At 40.5% G+C, this 20,501-nt stretch overlaps 1 protein-coding gene across 1 annotated transcript in view; it reads left to right on the forward strand.

The window, feature by feature from the left end:
* Nucleotides 1–20,501, forward strand: part of LOC131134353 (WD repeat-containing protein 49-like) — a 50,954-nt gene that overhangs the window by 13,386 nt on the left and 17,067 nt on the right. Inside the window, exons 3-15 of the mRNA XM_058079519.1 lie at nucleotides 197–377; nucleotides 1,708–2,319; nucleotides 2,498–2,551; nucleotides 2,652–2,769; nucleotides 3,174–3,341; nucleotides 5,285–5,363; nucleotides 11,552–11,708; nucleotides 13,528–13,623; nucleotides 14,736–15,044; nucleotides 16,241–16,414; nucleotides 17,174–17,257; nucleotides 17,440–17,532; nucleotides 17,637–17,808. Of these exons, the coding sequence (XP_057935502.1) occupies nucleotides 13,543–13,623; nucleotides 14,736–15,044; nucleotides 16,241–16,414; nucleotides 17,174–17,257; nucleotides 17,440–17,532; nucleotides 17,637–17,808 (913 nt within the window). The 5' untranslated portion in view covers nucleotides 197–377; nucleotides 1,708–2,319; nucleotides 2,498–2,551; ... (3 more) ...; nucleotides 11,552–11,708; nucleotides 13,528–13,542. The remainder of the gene's footprint in view (nucleotides 1–196; nucleotides 378–1,707; nucleotides 2,320–2,497; nucleotides 2,552–2,651; nucleotides 2,770–3,173; nucleotides 3,342–5,284; nucleotides 5,364–11,551; nucleotides 11,709–13,527; nucleotides 13,624–14,735; nucleotides 15,045–16,240; nucleotides 16,415–17,173; nucleotides 17,258–17,439; nucleotides 17,533–17,636; nucleotides 17,809–20,501) is intronic.

Below are 20,501 nucleotides of genomic sequence, written 5' to 3' on the forward strand. Positions count from 1 at the left end.
TGCTGATATTAGATCCTGTATAATATATTATATTTTCCTGTATTGTGTTGTTTGTGTTGCCTGCAGCCCTGCATATATTTAATTTAATGAAGAAAGAAAGATGAGGGTTATCTTCTAATCAATTCAAGACCATAAATAGCTAAATAAAGCAGTCACTATCCCATCAATTGTTTACTCTCTTTTGTACTCTTTTTAGTTTTCTTCCCATGCTGTCAGCCTGTGGGTGGGATTGAACGTAAGGAAAGTGGCAACAGTGGACAGCACACACATAAAGATCCATTAATCGGTCAACAATTATCGTGGAGAACTTGAGTAAAGAATCAGACAGTGCCTCAGTCATGGCTCTCCACACTGTGATGTATCCTATCTTTAAGCAGGTAAAGAAATACTGTCCATTTCCCATGTTACATGCAATGTAAAACTCAATGCGTACAGCATCGGTCTCTACAGAACCCTCAAGGACTGGCCCATAAAAACAAATTCAGAGATCATAAACCACCACTTGAGTCTGATAAAAATATAAAAAGAAACAATGACAATGATGAGATAAAAACCCAGCAGTGTATTTATTATTAATAAAATACTTCACTGAGTTGTTTTAAAGGCTCGAAAAATCACAGCTTGTCTGATGTTTGTAATGAACAATGTCAGAACTAATTATCCTTGATAAGCTTTATAATGAGGACATCCACTCAGTGGACACAATGTTAGGTATATATACATACATATCCAATACAAAGATTTACATTTACAAAAATAATAATTTTTGATTGATACTTTTTGTAAGTGCAAACAATTTAAGGCAATTGTTATATTGGCTTGATGCAAGTCTATGTGATTTTGTGGCCAATTTTTCGAATTTTCGAATGTAATTTGACTTTAGACTGTTACTCTACAAAAGTAGAGTAACAAAAAACGATTTGATTTTTCCCATAAGAAATCATGTAAATCCAATGAATCCATGCCAAAAATATGACCAAAAACGACCAAAGTTTTTTTTAATAGTTTTACAATTATAGTTTGACATGCAGTAAACAATTCCAAATGCATATAAATACATGATGCATGAAAGGGATAAATACATTTAAGGTTACTTTATCTTCATGGAAGACAAAGATTCTTTGTGTGACTGTTCCCAAAGACTGGACGTGGCAGTGAGACACCACACTGACACCACCTTCCTGTTTTGACATGAGTTATTTCTTGAATTCCATCGTGTTTCTCAACTCATTCATTCATTTTCTACTGCTTTTCCTCACGAGGATCGCGGGTGGTGCTGGAGCCTATCCCAGCTGTCTTCGGACGAGAGGCGGGGTACACCCTGGACTGGTGGCCAGCCAATCACAGGGCACATATAGACAAACAACCATTCACACTCACATTCATACCTATGGACAATTTGGAGTTGCATGTTTTTTGGAATGTGGGAGGAAACCGGATTACACGGAGAAAACCCACGCATGCACGGGGAGAACATGCAAACTCCACACAGAGATGGCCGAGGGTGGAATCGAACCTTGGTCTCCTCGCTGTGAGGTCTGCGCGCTAACCACTCGACCCCTTTCTCAACTCAATAAGCCAAAATTCAAGAAATAACTCCTAGCAAAACAGGAAAATAGTGTCCTTCAAATGTTAATTTCTCCATTTCATTGATCATTTTATGTATGCAAAACTATAAAAACGTGTTTTGTGTTAACATTTTTCAAGGAGTCAACTCCTTGATGACATCATAGACAGAAGACGGGCTGCGTAGCTGATTTTGGATGTTACGGACCCTGGCGGACAAGGAGAAGGATGACTGGAAAGAGTCGTTGGCGAAAGTTATTCATGCATACAACTGTGCCTCATATTACCTCATCTTTGGATGTTCCCCACGCCTGCCCATTGACCTGGCCTACAGTCCAGTGTATCAGATCAGTCCTGGAAATGGAACCTTCTGTTTCCCTGTGACTTCCTGCCCCTTGAAAATCTGAAAATCTGCCAGCACAGACTACCCAGCCCCAAAAAGACTCAAAGTCACAAAGTCTCTCGACCTCCACGTAAACAGCGGCAACAGCGCGAGAATAGCGACACATCGGATGACAACAGCGGCACCGTCCAGTGGTACCTCAGAGCCCCACCATCCTCAACCAAATCTTTGTCACCAAGAAGAAGGATGCGTCAGAACAGATTGAAGACTCTGAACCTTGAAACCTTGAAAGGTCAGGCGATGGTGAGACTGAGATTGACATTCCGGCAGCGGAAAAGATGAGATGGCGACCGACTGTACGAAGTCATGACACTCTAGGTCAGCTGACTTTGGTCCAGAGAGACCGCAAGGTACATGATATTGAGAGTAATACCTTCTGGGGGAGACCATGTACTATTGAAATGTATATACCACAGAGCCAATGTCCTCCATTGATATCACACAATGTTTAACTGCAGCATTACATTTCACTACAAAAGACCCGATAAGCGCTAGGCTAAATGTTCTTTTGTATTTTGTGACTTGCAGTTGCAGAAAGTCAACCTGTCAGCAGCACAGACTTTGCGTGCCGCCTTTATTAAGGTAAAAAAAATGCTTCTGTTACTTTATTCATATTTTACGCACTGCCACTTTTAGGTAAAACCTCCATCCTTCACTATAAAAGTCATTTTTATGTCTCAAGGCAGAGGAGGATAACCCCGGAGTGACTCAGGAATTTGCGCTGAAGCTACTTGAGAAGAAGAACATAAAAATCAATTATAATGAGTGTCTCTTTCGCATGGCCGCAGCTGATATGAAAGGTAAGATAATGTATACCACCAAGGTTAATAAGCAGCTTTATTGCATGCTGGAAAAAAAACCACTGTGGTAAATACGTCTTTAATTCTACACTGGGGGGCGCTGTTTCTCCACAAATCCCTTCCTTCTTTTCTTTCCCCTTGTGCTGTGGAGTGATTGATGGTACTAACGAATACACAAACACACCACACACACACACACACTTATGTTTTTTACTGACCTCATAGATTCTCCTCCTAAATTAACCGCAGTCTCATCAGTGTATAATTGATCCTGTACCTATTATTTAATTTCTACAGTAGACATGATTTCTGCACATATGCTGCTTTTTGTCAGAGTTTCACGTCAGAGCTTCAAAGGAGTGAAAGTCAACTTGTGTTTCTTTTGTCCCTGCGTGTTTTGTCAGAGTTCTGTATTGAAAGGCAGGAGCCAGAGTTCCAGGAACCGAATAAGCGGACATGGGCATTGAAACACATCCTCAGTACAGTATCTGATGAGATCAGTGGAAGAGTGGGATTCCTGCAGACCATCAAGTCAGGCAAATGGGTGTCAATGTGGAGGGTTGCAGTACACCGTAAGTCGAAAACGTAAATATACTTATACTATATATGTAGTTGAACAATGTGGAATTTACTCTTTTAGGGAAAAATTTGTTGCACAAAACTTCAGACCCACCTCAATAATAACTGAGGCCAAAAAATCAAATTAATTAATAAAAAAATGGGTTCATAATTTGTTCATGACTACTTGACATGTATTTTGCATGTATTTTGTATAATTGCAGTTTTATACTATTTTAGTAAGACAGCATATTTATTAAATATGATGATTATGTTTAGGGCTGCATGGTGGACAAGTGGTTAGCGCTCAGGCCCCACAGCTAAGAGACAAGGGTTCAATTCCACCCTCAGCCATCTCTGTGTGGAGTTTGCATGTTCTTCTTGGGTTTTCTCTGGGTACTCCGGTTTCCTCCCACATTCCAAAAACATGCTAGGTTAATTGGCGACTCCAAATTGGGGTCGGGGCCAGGTGGGTTGACTGGCGGGGTTGGTGGTGTGCTTCAGCAATGTTCTGGGGTTTTGCTGGGGTGTCCGATGTTCCCACTCTTCTTTTGTTGTTTGTCTTATGTAAGATTCTGTGATTATATGTGTGAAAAAAAAAAAAAAAACGTATTGAATTGGTAACTGCTATGGCGTGAAGAAGGGGTAGGATTTAATAAGCTTTGCTTCTTCCTGCTCCTTTTCAAACATGTGTAGTAATGAGGTGTTGTGTGTATGCATGTATGTGTATGTGTATATATGTATATATATATATATATATATATATATATATATATATATATATATATATATGTATGTAGATATGTGTGTATGTATGTATGTATATGTATGTATGTATATCTGTATGTATATATATATACGTATATATATATATATATAAATAGATATTGTAAGTGTATATGTGAGAAAGAATAATGTAACATAGTATGCATGTCTGAAATAAATTAAGAAAGAAGAAAGAATTGTCCATAGGTATGAATGTGAGTGTGAATGGTTGTTTGTCTATATATGCCCTGTGATTGGCTGGCGACCAGTCCAGGGTGTACCCCGCCTCGCGCCCGAAGATAGCTGGGATAGGCTCTGGCACCCCCGCGACCCTCGTGAGGAAAAGCGGTAGAAATGAATGAATGAATGATTATGTTTAGGGCTGCATGGTGGACGAGTGGTTAGCACGCAGGCCTCACAGCTAGGAGACAAGGGTTCAATTCCACCCTCAGCCATCTATGTGTGGAGTTTGCATGTTCTTCTTGGGTTTTCTCCGGGTCCTCTGGTTTCCTCCCACATTCCAAAAACATGCTAGGTTAATTGACCACTCCAAATTGTCCATAGGTATGAATGTGAGTGTGAATGGTTGTTTGTCTATATGTGCCCTGTGATTGGCTGGCCACCAGTCCAGGGTGTATCGCGCCTCTGGCACCCCCGCGACCCTCGTGAGGAAAAGCGGTTGAAATGAATGTCGCCACTTGGAGACAAGGGTTCAATTCCACCCTCCGCCATCTCTGTGCATCTCTGTACCCCGCCTCTCGCCCCTTGTGAGGATAAGCGGTAGAAAATGAATTATTGTGTTTAAAAGCAATGCATCCAGTGTTTTTCTCATAATAGCATTATTTTCCCCCTGCTGGTTTAGTAAAATTAATATTTATTTCAATGTTAGACATTGGACACGGACATTTTCCTTTCATTTTGGTCTAAGTATTATGTGTATACACAGTTTCTTTTGGCACACTTCACTGTTATTTTGATTAAATTTAACGCTCCGACTGAGTCACTTCTTAAGTTGCTTACACAGCTGAAGGCTTTTGAATAAAAAGTTCGATTAAAAAAATAAAATAAAGTTATGCACTTTGTAGGGGTTAAAATGCAAAGACGGTGAAAAGGTGAACGGTAATTTATAGCTTGAGAACAAAGACGATAAAGTCTTTCTTTAACCATGGCGGTGTGTTTGTGTCCTCCCCAGAGACATTGCCAATGCCATAAAAGAGATGCTAGACATTGTTAACGCCATCTTCAGGAGATAGCGGTATCAAAACAGACAGGTAAGTAGATAGATGATGACTGCTTTCCTTGAAAGAAGCAGAGCTGAAAGTCTGTGTTTGTTAGGCAGAAGAAAGATTTAGTGAAATGCTCCAAGAGTTTCAGCGACTCGCTCAAAAACCTTCTTCAAAGATGGAAAAGTAAGACGCCGCTTCTAGTCTATTTGCTGTGTTAGGACTTTTGGCAATTGTTTCTTTTCTTCCACCCTCAGTCCAGACGTTCCTTTTTATGTTCCTTCTATGAACATCATTTTAAACCCGCGCTTGCCAGCATGCACTCACAAGCTGTCGCTGCCACGCAAAATGCTTGTCGTTTGATCACAGGGCCTCGCTTCCTATGCAATCCGCCCTTCCTAAATAATTCCTTTGACCCATTTCCAGTGGATTCACGCTGGCTTGTTTTCTCTGAAGCCTGACATTTTCCCTTCCAGGCAGATCAAAGTGTTTCCTGGATCAATATTGTTGCCATGGTTTCTTTGCTCGGTGACAGACATACGTACGTGTCCTTGTGTTTCTGTCATGGTCGCTCCCAGAATGCTCGACGTGTTTGTCGGCAGGCAACGGGCTCATCCACCAAATCAACATGATACCGAAGGCCTTCAAGACAGTGATGTAAGATCTTGAAATGCTGCAGCCGCAACGTATCAGGTGATCGAGATCAGGCAGTTGACAGCTGGATTTTCATTTAGCTCGTTTCATCAACTTTAAATCTCTTTATATCTTTTGCATTTTTACCAACTGCAATTTTGACAATACCAAAATTTAGGGCTTTGCTATGAAGCCAAGTTATTATTATGCCTGCACACCTACTTAAGAAAGTGCTGGACACTGCTGGGCCTTGTCTTTTCATCTATAATTCATAGCTCCATGGTAACTGCCTTTGACCATAGAGCCATTTCGTATTAATTAATGACTAAATCTCAAAGCTCTTGTTTTATTGCCTGAGAGAGAAATTCTCTCTTGTACATATAGAAAGAAATTTAATTTATTTTGTTATGTTTCTATCCGGGCGGTCGAGTGGTTAGCGCGCAGACCTCACAGCTAGGAGACCAGGGTTCAATTCCACCCTCGGCCGTCACTGTGTGGAGTTTGCATGTTCTCCCCGTGCATGCGTGGGTTTTCTCCGGGTACTCCGGTTTCCTCCCACATTCCAAAAACATGCTAGGTTAATTGGCGACTCCAAATTGTCCATAGGTATGAATGTGAGTGTGAATGGTTGTTTGTCTATATGTGCCCTGTGATTGGCCGGCCACCAGTCCAGGGTGTACCCCGCCTCTCGCCCGAAGACAGCTGGGATAGGCTCCAGCACCCCCACGACCCTCGTGAGGAAAAAGCGGTAGAAAATGAATGAATGAATGAATGAATGTTTGTATCCGGGCGGCACGGCGGTCGAGTGGTTAGCGCGCAGACCTCACAGCTAGGAGACCAGGGTTCAATTCCACCCTCAGCCATCTCTGTGTCTCTCTTGCATGTTCTCCCCGTGCATGCGTGGGTTTTCTCCGGGTACTCCGTTTTTCCTCCCACATTCCAAAAACATGCTAGGTTAATTAGCGGCTCCAAATTGTCCATAGGTATGAATGTGAGTGTGAATGGTTGTTTGTCTATATGTACCCTACAGTCCATGGTGTACCCCGCCTCTTGCGTAGAAGACAGCTGGGATAGGCTCCAGCACCCCCGGCGACCCTCGTGAGGAAAAAGCGGTAGAAAATGAATGAATGAATGTTTTTATCCATCCTTAACTACAGTGTGTGACAACACCACTCACATTTCTGCAAATATTGTATTATATCTTTTCATGGGACAACGCTAAAGAAGCACTTATGTCCAGCTTGGATAGTGTAAATTTACTGTCCCTTCAACATAAGTGGACACCAGTACTCACCAGGTTAACACCAGTACTCAACTAACGTAATAAGCTGCAACTTTTTTGTCACTTTTGAACCATGCGGCGTATACAGTGGTGCTGCTAGTTTATGGCCACGCTCGAATCTCGCAAACGGATGCTTTAGAACCATTATTTGTGCTTCATGTACACACCCTCATCATAAAATGCACACAAATAAATGCACATAGATAGATAGACTTCCTTTATTGTCATTGCACAATAACACAGCAGTGAAATTGCCAATGGAATGTAATTGTCTTGCTCCTGTATAATGATAATAATAATAATATGGAGAATAAATAGATGACATCAAATATGAACAACAATGTACAGCGTAAACAGTAATTTGTACAAATAAATAATTTAAAATAAATAATAATACTCTAAACCTGGTTGTTCTACAGCAGATGCTGCAGAGCCTTCTCCCCGACACCAAGCGAGAAAACAGTCCATGCTGGGGGTGTGTGGGGTCAGAGTAGATCCGATGGGCTCTAAAAGGTGATCAATCTAGCAACTTTTACTGAAGTCTGCCAGTGGATCTTGACTAAGAGGACAGCACAAGCTCAAGTGTTGATTTGTCTCCACATGAATATGACACTGAGGGCGACAATAAAAGAGAGAGACTGACAAAGTGTGTGATGAAGGAAACATGAGACTGTTTGATTGATTTGGTAGACTCTTTAACCATTTATGTAGTTAAAAGCTGATTTTTTTTTTGGTCCACTTTTTTCTTAGCTGTTTTAAATTTGGTGTTATCCCTTTAATAAGCCACGTATACATGGATCAAATATTCCAATTGCATTAGTTTTTTTGCTCAAACGGAAATAATTTAACCTTCGTATACAACTCATTCTGAAAGAAAAGTGCCAGTACGTTTGGACATATAATCGATTTCCCAGGGGTGGAATATTCCTTTCCTTAAACCGATTTAGGTATCATGAGGTAACACACAGCTAGAGACGTTCCTCAGTTTTAAAAATGGCGGCAAGCAATCAGCACTGGACTGCTGCGGAAAGTCTGTTTTTGAACCAAACTTGGAAAGAACTGAACATAATTTCAAGACTGGACAGATGAAAAACTTCCAATAAGGCGTGAAAGAAAAACTCCAGAATTTTCCTTTCCATGTATACCATTTTTTTCAGAATTGTCATTCAGAAAGATTAAATTTGGAACGACGAAAAACTCCTCATGTAAACGTCTTTCAAACTAGTCACTGGAAGCTCAGCATTGCCTTTATGGCAAAGACCTCTCGTGAGCTCCCCATAAAGATGTTCTTGGCCATAAGATCTCCATCACTGGTTCACTGGTTTCATTCTGTAAATAAATTGACTTGACCGTACTTGAGATTTGCAGTACATTGCTGACTTTTGTCTCTTCTTCAATTGATGCCCCATGCTCTTGTGAAAGATGATCCTAATCAAGCGACCACTGTGATCTACACTGCTGGACAGAAGTCTTAAGGCCACGATTAGATTTGTAATGACTTTGAATAACGACAAAGTCTCTGAGTAGAGTACAGACATCCGAACAAAGTCACACCAAATTTGTGTATGTTTGTTTATTTCTTTGTATGATAGCAGGCGACTTCATGGGAGGATGTTGGACAGGCGGCACTATGGCGGCGTGTTACACCCGCAGACGTAATAAACCACAAAAGTAATACAAATCTGCAGCTTTAAATGTAATAATCCCGCAAACGTAATAAAATACTGAATTATTACATTTTGTTTGTGGTCGTACATGTGCGTTTTAGCTACGGTATATTATTGTAATGGTAATGGTGATGGTTTTATTTCATTTGAACATGCATCAGATTACAATTGAGTGCATCACATAATCAGTTCACAGTTCCACATGTCCAAAAGGAGTAGGAAGAAGCAAAGCTTATTAAATCCTACCCCTCCATCTGGTACTTTTAAAATCAGTAACTGTTTCATTTGTTCACTTCCTGCTTTCAATAATACAGTTTACTTTTACAACCAGTAACTGTTTCATTTGTTCACTTCCTGCTTTCCATAATACAGTTTAATTGTATGTGTGCTTTTGTGTGTATATGGGGAAGAAATAATCCAAAGAAATAATGAAATACAATAATAATAGTACAGTAAACCTCGGATATATCGGATTCAATTGTTCCCACTGGTTTTGTCCGATATAAGCGAAATCCGTTATATGCGTATACCGGAAAATGTCCGTTTTACGCATATATCGGATTTATATCCAGTATATGCGTAAATCGGATTTTATCCGTTATAAAAAGGCACTTCCTTGACTATGTTTCCAATGTACCTGGACGCGCAGGAAACGCTGCAAACCCTGCAAATGACGTCGTATAGCGGCCTGTCACGATTCGGCGAATCGGAGCGCCACGATGCGGCCATCCGCATATATACATATATGCGAGGGAAATTTAATGGAAATGCATTGGAACGGGACTGGAGATTTTGTCCGAAATAGGCGAAATCCGTTATAAAAAATCCGATATATGCAATGAATTTTTATTGGAAATGAATTACAGAAAAATTGGTTCTTTTTTATCTGTCCGTTGTGAGCGAATTTCCGATATATCCGAGTCCGATATATCCGAGGTTTACTGTAATAATAATTTATTAAAACAATTGCAATTATCACAATTATCTTTTTTCATTTAGAATTAATTATAAATTAATTATTAAAGATTGCTTTATTGTATTCAAATGATACTCTTTGAATAATATTTTTTCCACAAAAAAAGAAAAAAAAGAATTATCTTGTTAAAATCCTCAAAATGACATCTACACCTTCTCCCTCATTAAAAGACGAAAGAACAAACAACAACAACAACCACAAAGATCATTATTTTGTCTCATATTACATTTTGGGAAGTTATTACATTTACAGTTTTTCACTTTCCCACATATGTAATAATTTCCTGTAATAATGTAATAATTATTACATTTGCAGGAACATTATTACATTCCTGCAAATGTAATAATTATTACATTTGCAGGAATGTAATAAATGTAGTATTACATTTGCAGTAGGCAAATTTTATTAAGTTTATTACATTTGCGGGATTATTACATTCAAAGCTGCAGATTTGTATTACATTTGTGGGCATTGCGGGTGTAACACGGCGTATCAGAGAAATCGAGGCGCCCATAAAATATTTATGCTACACCGACTTTTTTTTGTCATATTGTTTTTCCCCCAAAAACAGGTCTCAAAAGTCGGTCGTCTTATATTTGAGCCAGTAAAGTAGTTGTGATGCAGGCGTGGGTCAATCAAATGCTAACACAACTCTTCTCCCAACTCCTTATTAAGAGTTCAAAGAGTTGGAGGAAGATTTTCCAAAGTAAATCTTTGTGCCGAATGAAAGTACTTCACTTCCTCTCCACTGCCCTTTCCTTCTCCTTCTTCCATCCTGTATGAGGATCCATACCCGTGTTTTTCCCACTGCAGCAACTTCATTCTTCTCCCTGTATAATAGTGGATTTTCCATGGTGGATTTGCGCGGGGCTATTTTCAGCCTCGCGCTGGCTCCTACATGCACCGCTGTAATCCAATTGTGATAGCGTTAATTTTGAAAGCTTTATTATTGAAATTGCTGAGACTTAATTTTCTGATCCTGTCACCGTTGACGACCGCCGTAATCGTCTAATTCAAGTTATTCCAGGCCATTAAATCGCACATAGGAACTGATTGTGGTCACTGAGGCAGAAGGGAAGGCGAGAGGAGATCATATCTGTATTGCAGGAGCCGTTATTGGTGTTCAGACTGGAAATCTCTATTAGTTTTCCCTTCCACAAATCCTCCCACAGAATTTTGAGGTCCTGACCACAGGAAACCTCTTTAAAGCATTTGAATGGCCCCAATAAAGCGCTTTGTTCATTTGTGTGTGCGACTTTCAGGTTTGCTCAAGTCCAAATTTTTTGTATTATTTGTTAAATGTTATAATGGCATTCTTTGTGTTGTTGCATTTTGTAGGTCCATTGTATATGTGGGTGTGTTGCTGTCACACTGATCTTTTGCTCTCCAGTGCCCTAATCCGTAAATGGACGTAACACACACATTGTCTTGAAACCAGACGATCGGGCCAGGACTCGTAAACACAATTCTTTTTGACTACTTGGTTGCCAGGAAACTTGTATGGGTCTTTGGCAAGTCGGACTAATAAAAGAACCGAAATGTGTGCTTGTGCGTGTGTGTGTGTGTTCGTGGGTGGCGGTGTGTGGTATTCTGGGGTAGTTTGTTAACTATCTGTGTGTGTGTGTTTGTGCAGCATCCTGGCTTGTTGGTGTTGATTGTCTGTCTCTTGTGCTCACAGCTTATGTTTCTGGAATCAAGCAAATGTACATGTGGAACAGTGAAGGCCACAGGCGAAGAACCGTTGTGCATTTGAAGAATACAACGTGTCTTGGATAACATCAGGGACGATTCGCCTTCCAAACTTGGACACCCACTGGAAGACGTTAGATTTCTTGGTAAGTTTGAATTTGAGTGTCCAGCTTGAATGCAGTTGTATTGTCAGTGATGTTCAATCTCAAACATGAAATCAATCAATTATCTTGAATCTCATCCACAATATTAATATTAATATTATTAATTACTTATTTAATATTATTAACTACTTATTATTAATATTAATATTATATCACTTATTAATATTTTCAAGATAAATTTGCTTTTCTATAGACCAATTTGCTTATTTTATCCAAGCAATCTGGATGGCACAGCGGTCGAGTGGTTAGCGCGCAGACCTCACAGCTAGGTGACCAGAGTTCAATTCCACCCTCGGCCATCTCTGTGTGGAGCTTGCATGTTCTCCCCGTGCATGCGTGGGTTTTCTCCGGGTGAAGTACTCCGGGTTTTCCTCCCACATTCCAAAAACATGCTAGGTTAATTGGCCACTCCAAATTGTCCATAGGTATGAATGTGAGTGTGAATGGTTGTTTGTCTATATGTGCCCTGTGATTGGCTGGCGACCAGTCCAGGGTGTACCCCGCCTCTCGCCCGAAGACAGCTGGGGTAGGCTCCAGCACCCCCCGCGACCCTCGTGAGGAAAAAGCGGTAGAAAATGAATGAATGAATGAATGTTTAGAGCTGCATGGTGGTCGAGTGGTTAGCGCACAGGCCTCACAGCTAGGAGACAAGGGTTCAATTCCACCGCCCAGCCATCTCTGTGTGGAGTTTGCATGTTCTTCCTGGGTTTTCTCCGGGTACTCCGGTTTCCTCCCACATTCCAAAAACATGCTAGGTTAATTAGCGACACCAAATTGTCCATAGGTATGAATGTGAGTGTGAATGGTTGTTTGTCTATATGTGCCCTGTGATTGGCTGGCCACCAGTCCAGGGTGTACCCCGCCTCTCGCCCAAAGACAGCTCGGATAGGCTCCAGCATCCCCCGCGACCCTTGTGAGGAAAAGCGGTAGAAAATGAATGAATGAATGAATATTATATTACATATTAATATTAATATATATATATATATTTAAGATAAATTTGCTTTTCTGTAGACCAATTTGCTTATTTTATCTAAGCAATCTCAGGTAAAAAATTACGCACATTCCACCAGTTCAATGTATATACCAACCATAGTCCCATCTTTATTTCCCATTGGCACAAGTGAGTTGCTTACCACTAAACAGCATAAGGAAATTGTCGTCACCCTAAACAGAACAGTTTAATATCTTGCTGTAGTTTATGCGTGCTTCAGCGAACTGCTTTAGCTTTCATTACAGGCACTGTCGCCTAAATCTCAGCTCAATATGGTGCCGCTTGCACCGAATCCGCCTCATAAAATGTTTCTGTCAACCTGTTTTACCACCCTTTGAAGGGCTTATTAGATAAAGCAACATTTTCATCATGTCTCATATGCTTCAGACATCAGCAGCGCTTTTAAATCATTACACTCGGTAGTACAGCAAACCTTTTATATGTTCTAGAATACCTGCTGCTTATCTATCTTATTCTATTTGACATTCCCTGTGCATTGTGTCCGGCAACATGCTGCCTCGTCAACTTATCTTCAAGACATGATTTTAACAACCAAGCTCCAAGCTTTGACAGTGACACTGAGCAGCTATTCGGCGCACAACTGCGAAAATATCTGACAAAACGAACTCCTCTTAGAATGATTCCTTAGGTATGATTGTGGCGCGTGACAACCTGCTGTGGAACATGTGGCTCGGGGGTTATTAAAGTCTGGAACATCTCATTTTCTTCATCAAGTCACAACGAGCCCACTGTGATTGGTCCTCAGTGCAGACTGCGCATGTTGGTATGCTGTTGATTGATTGACAGGTCTGCAGTGTAACCATGGGAACCAGGATGGAGGTGACACTGCTTGAGAGCCGGATGACTACTGAGGACTACAGGAAGCTGCAGAGCCTTTTCCTGGTGAGCCTTTGTCACTTTATGAATAGTCTTGCATTATAGCACCAAAGGAGGTGTAATATAATTGATGCCTTACTGTGGTATCCCATAGTAACACCATCAGCATTTTATAGGAAATGTTTCATGATTCATGATTTATTTAGACAATGTTGCTTTTATATTAGTATCTATAAAAAAAGATGAAAATACTTGTTCAGATTATTTTGCCTAAAATTAGATGACATTACCAGAGCTGAGCCAACATGCCACGGCTGAGATTGGGTGAAAAAAAATCTCCTCTCATTCAGTGTGGAAGTGGGACATTTTTGGCTTCATTGTCCTTCTTCCCCACTCCCCACTTTCTGAAGTACATTCATTCATTTTCTACCGCTTATCCTCACAAGGGTCGCGGGGGTGCTGGAGCCTATCCCAGCTGTCTTCGGGTGAGAGAGTCGGGGTACACCCTGGACTGGTGGCCAGCCAATCCCAGGGCACATATAGACAAACAACCATTCACACTCGCATTCATACCCATGGACAATTTGGAGTCACCAATTAACCTAGCATGTTTTTGGAATGTGGGAGGAAACCGGAGTACTCGGAGAAAACCCACGCATGCACGGGGAGAACATGCAAACTCCACAAAGAGATTGCTGAAGGTTTCCTCAAGTACAATTAAGTAGAATAAGTAAATTGGAGAGGCTAACTAGTTAACTCCATAACTACTAAGTGACTATAGGGGTGTTATTTCATGTCTACAGGTCTCAAATAATTTTAAACCAGTATTTAGAAAGTCAAAACAGATTTCCTAAGCTCTAACAATGAAAATATATTAATATTAATATTGAATCCTACTTTACGGAAATTCACTTCTAATTAACTGCAATAAATAATGACGACTTTATTTTCCTGCAGCAAAAGTCTGTCTAATATACAGGACAGCACTTCCCCCATTGTACTTGCCACTGTTGTATTAAGTCATGCAGTTGTTTTATATAAAAAAAAAAAAAGAAAATGAATGGATGGATATTAGAAAGTCAATACTGCTATATGAAAAGCTATATGAAAAGTTTTAAACAAACATGTCCTTCATTCAAATCATCGTTGTTCTTCAATTGTTTTTCATATCGACCCAGGACTCTTCAGGGGTGCCTTGCTCTTTGTCCAGAAAGGAATTCATCCACCTCGCCTCCTCTATGGTCAGCTGCGGCTCCGAAGAGGAGTACGGCTTCCTGTTTGACAGTGTGGTTGCCTGTCAAGAGCACCGTGGACTCCTCCTGGACTGCGAAGCTGTGAAGGAAGAAGGCCGCGTGGACTGGGGAGGACTGTGCTCGTTTCTTCAGCAGACGCTGTCTGAAAAACTGAAGCACAGCAGAAAAAGAAATGCGCCTTACTGGAAGCCTCCTCGTTCTCTGACCTGTCCCCATCGAGATTCTTTACAGAAGGTAAATGATGGTTAACCTACTGTAGAGGTCTGTTTAGAGTCATTGATCCAGCATGTTCATTTACAAAAATAATTATTTGCTGCTCTTGACATTGAAAAGCTTTGGAATCCATAACTCTGCTGACTGTATAACATTGTGAAGCATTAAGGTCTCTGGTCTGAATGGTTCTCCCCATTCGAGATAACACCGGACTCCTGAAAGTTAAACATCTATCAATTAGTATGCAAATGAACTGGCTGCTAAAAGTGCCGACAGCTGTGAATAAAGTGATGGCTTACCACTGTAATCTTTCAGGCTTGAGAATGTCAAAATGTTAGTTGTGTTTTCCCAAATGACTGACAGACTCTAATGTCTACATGTCTTTTTTAAAGACACAAAAGCAAATGTGATACAGTTCACTTGGGTCTGGCGTCACACCACGCTACATACAACGTAATGGTATGGTAATAATGGTAATGGTAATGGTAATGGTTTAATTTAATTTGAACATGCATCAGATTACAATTGAGTGCATCACATAATCAGTTCACAGTTCCACATGTCCAAAAGGAGTAGGAAGAAGCAAAACTTCTACCCAAAAATCCTACCCCTCCATCTGGTACTTTTACAATCAGTAACTGTTACATTTGTTCACTTCCTGCTTTCCTAATATAATTTAAAAATGTGTATTATTTTTTATTGAATTATTAAATTATAAAAATTATTAAAATAATTATATTTTATTATGTTATATATTTATAATTTTTTATTAATTATTTTTTTAATTTTTAATTATTTTTTATTACCATTGTAAGTGTCAATATAGTGATATATATATGGCACATCATGACTGGTTCAAGACTCTTCATCCTTGTATTTAGCAAACATCAACTGCTTGTATTGTTTCTTGAATTGGCTCATCGTTGTGCATTGTTTGAGTTCCTTACTCAATCCATTCCATAGTTCGATTCCACATACTGAAATGCTATGGCTTTTTAACGTAGTCCTAGCATATAAGTGTTTCAAATGTAGTTCTTCCCTGAGATCATATTTCTCTTCTCTTGTAGAGAAGTATTGGATTACATTTTTAGGTAATTGGTTATTTTTAGCCTTATGCATTATTTTAGCTGTTTGACGTTCATGGTCAAATAAAGTTGCAGTCTGTCAGTAAAGAATTCAAATTCCTGTTGTCTTATGATGTCTTATGCTGTCCTCAGGTGTTGTACCTAAAGAATTGGGGTCAGTACATGACGGTGAGCAAAGGAGGATCTGTGGGCCTGCGGGACAGTTCTGACATGTCACTACTGAGCACCCAACGACTGCATAACAGCACAGTCCAACCCAAAGACCTCTGGGTGACAGATGTGGTGCTGATGCACAATTTATATAAGGTGATCTTAAAACAACACAGAATTCTTACCTGGATGTTTTACAGTATTGTTTTGTGATCTTCCTTTTAACAAGCCATTCAGATTTTGACTCTAATGTGACATAAGAACAAGGTTATTTTACATGACATCGCTTCGAAAAGAGTTTCTTAGCCCTGAGTAAAAGACCCACGCACCGAATTTAAAGAACAAAAAGTCCAAGCTGAAGCTGTCCTAATTCTGCACTTGATCAAACTTACTTAAGATTTGTCAGATGAAAACACGATCACTGCATGAGGCAAGGCAAGTTTATTTATAGAGCACAATTCATACACAGGGGCTGCACGGTGCTCAAGTGGTTAGCACACAGGCCTCACTGCTAGGAGACCCGAGTTCAATTCCATCCTCGGCAATCTCTGTGTGGAGTTTGCATGTTCTCCCCGTGCATGCGTGGGTTTTCTCCGGGTACTCCGGTTTCCTCCCACATTCCAAAAACATGCTAGGTTAATTGGCCACTCCAAATTGTCCATAGGTATGAATGTGAGTGTGAATGGTTGTTTGTCTATATGTGCCCTGTGATTAGCAGGCCACCAGTCCAGGGTGTACCCAGCTGGGATAGGCTCCAGCACCCCTGCGACCCTCGTGAGGATAATCGGTAGAAAATGAATGAATGAATGAAAATAAACATAACATGTTTTGTCATAGTATTCAGATCAAAATGTTACTTTGTAACTTTGACTATTGTAATAATTGCTCTTTTATTATCCTAATATTTGCACACAGATTGCTGTGTCATTCACGAGTAAGGAAATAGTTTTTTATGACATATTGCCGAAAATGGACTTCAGCTGCACATACAAACTACAGGTAAGACCTGCCTTTATTTTATTTTTTTTTTTGCTTAAAAAGGATGTGCATATATACTCTATAGGTCTGTTTGTACACACACTCATACAGTACATTCTATATACTGTATATACGTACATGAAGAAAGACAATTGTAGATATTCTACGACTGGACAAGAAGTGTTTGTATTTCTCTTTTACAGGGTTTGAAGTTTACACCGTGGTGTCTGGACTACTGGACCAATATCTCTAACCCAGATGTGGCTATTCTTGCTATAGGTGACATTGGTGGACAGGTGAGTAACATGCACATAACACAATAAACAGGGGCAAAGGTTAGTATCAAGAAAGGTGCGTAGCCCACAAAAGGCACATCTGCTTTTTGTTTTTGTTTTTACAGGTTAGCGCTTTATATTTCACCTCAGCTCAAATTTCTTTGTTTGAACGGCGTAGTCGGTGGACAGACTCCGATTCTGTGGTCGTTGTCCAATGGGATGATGTGGTCAAAGGAACACATCACTGCTGTTACATCGTCACACATCAGGGACATGAACCGGCCTGGGTGAGGAAAGGTAGGACATACATTGTATACACCATTAAGCTGCAACATTATGACCTATCGAGAAACCAGGACATGACCTCCACTTAAATTCTTCCTTAGCAAAAGACAACAAATTGATATAATTTAACAATGGATTGATTATTGTTAAGCTGCACGGCGGACGAGTGGTTGGCACTTAGATCTCACAGCTAGGAGACCAGGTTTCAATTCCACCCTCGGCCATCTCTGTGTGGAGTTTGCCTTCTTGCATGTTCATGTAAGAAATAAAACATGCATACAGGCTAAATAGCATAATAAAATCACATTATACTCAGCTGCACGGCGGCCGAGTGGTTAGCACTCAGCTTGTGAGGAGTTAGTGGAGTTTGCATGTTCTCCCTGTGCATGCGTGGGTTTTCTCCGGGTACTCCGGTTTCCTCCCACATTCCAAAAACATGCTAGGTTAATTGGCGACTTCAAATTGTCCATAGGTATGAATGTGAGTGTGAATGGTTGTTTGTCTATATGTGCCCTGTGATTGGCTGACGACCAGTCCAGGGTGTACCCCGCCTCTTGCCCGAAGACAAGTGGGATAGGCTCCAGCACCCTCCTTGACCTTCGTGAGGTTAAGCGGTAAAAAATGAATGAATGAATGATTATTGTTAAGTCGAGTGGTTAGTGCGTAGACCTCACAGCTTGGAGACCAGGGTTCAATTCCACCCTCGCCTCCAAATTGTCCATAGGTATGAATGTGAGTGTGAAAAAAACCTCATCTACAAGTACATTCCACATAAGTTCATTATTTTATACTGAAACTTTGTTGAGGACACTTAAAGTGAATTACAAAATTATTCAGACCCCCTTCAGTTTAATTCACTTTTGTGATGTTGCCTTATGCTAAACATCATTAAAATTCTTGTTTCCCCCTGAAGGAATATGCAAGGTGCCCTATGGCAAAAGCAGAAAACTGCAATATCACATAGTATACACAAGTATTCAGATAGTTGCCGTGTTTTCACCTATACACATTGCACACTGCAATCAGCCCTGTTGCTCATTTATTCAGCATCAGAACAATAACAGCCAATGCAGCATCACCGGGATGCTTTGCTGAGCCCTGAGTAATCCACTTCCCCTGCCAGACTTTTGACTACTGGCATGGAAAGTTTGCGCCGGAGGTCTGTCCTCCCGAGACCTCCCACCTCAGCTCATCACGGATGACAAAGAGGTCGCTTTATTGTGTCATTGATCGCTTGCATCATTCAGCTCCATCCCTACTTCAGAGTCATTGGGCTGTTTGACAATGAGTCAGCAGTTGCTGTGTTCCCAGACTAACTTGGCAGAAAGCGAGGGAGGAAAAATAAGAATAAACTCATAAATAAGCACAACCAATGGGAAAACAAAAGAAAAACAAGTGAAAAGGGGGAACGAGAGGCGACAAAGCCAAAAATTTCAAAAGTGGTGCCTAATTGCAATTTTTAGGCAGTGTGTGTGTGAAAAAAACAAGAGGGAGTTGTATGTGTTTGTGTGCGTCTCAGTGGAGTGTGTGCGTTTGCATACCTCGAGGGTGCTGGTGCTGTTCTTTCTGAAGTTGCCCACCCTGCGGTACCAGTGGGAGTCTTACCATTAGTCACAGCCGGGCCACCAGAGTGACTTGGGTGGGGTACCGAGAAGATCAGTTGTTTGGGAATTAGGAGGAAATTGGGATTGCCACACACCCATGAGGGAATATAGAGCCAGTCTCCGTGGAAGGGTAAAGTTTGTGCCTGAGAAATGCTCAAATACACACCAACGGATGCTTAGACTGAATGTTCTGATTTGCCCTCGGAACAAGATGGTTTGATTTGATCTCCTGCTTTCGATTCCAAACTCCCAAGAAATGAAAGTGAAATGACACAAGCTTAATCAGACTAAAGCAGCTGTTGTATGCCATAAGGGTTCGTGATTTGGATGTGTCAGTCAAAAAGGGCAAAAAGCCATAATCACTGACGACTTATGCAACCCTCTCTGAGAACGACACTAATCTTTTCATTCCTAGAGTGGAGGAAAAAAAAAATGTTGTATTGAATCGAAAGTAATCAGTTGTAAATATTTTTTGGCTAACATTTGACCTGCAACAGTCGCATGCCGTCTCAGCACTTCAAGTTACGATTTGTGACCGAGCTACCAGTGAAAGAAATGTTTGGCATCCAATTCAGATGTCCTCAATCAATGTGTTAATTGAGATGGATAATGATGCAAGGTCCATTACTTTTTCTGTAATACCAGCGAGCAAGTGAAAGCAGGCTAATTCTCCCGCTTGTAGATGGCTTGTTTCCTCTCAAGTGGATTTGCGGTCAATGGATGTCAGCGAAAGCAATAGGATGAAGTATCCAATCTGAATAAAAGCAATGAGTAGGGTGTCATCATTATGATCTGTTTGCGCGGATGTTGTACATTCAATTTGACACAGTTAAGGTGATTTCATCCTAAATTGAAGTGTGTAGAGGATGGATTGAAAAGGGAGCAGCCATATTTTAGGAAGGTGATTGGTAATTCTGCCACGCAACAAGTGAGCTTGCAAATAACGGGGAAAGTAATATAAGCAATTCTGCAAAATAAAAAGCTGAAGTTGGTTTTCTTTTGTGAAGTTATATTATAAATCATGCATAATTTCTGTTTTCTAATGTTGACATTGTGACTGACAATACATACCATATACAATACTTGGGAAACCGCATACTA

The sequence above is a fragment of the Doryrhamphus excisus genome, chromosome 8, assembly GCF_030265055.1.
Source record: "Doryrhamphus excisus isolate RoL2022-K1 chromosome 8, RoL_Dexc_1.0, whole genome shotgun sequence".
In the NCBI taxonomy this organism is placed as follows: domain Eukaryota; kingdom Metazoa; phylum Chordata; class Actinopteri; order Syngnathiformes; family Syngnathidae; genus Doryrhamphus; species Doryrhamphus excisus.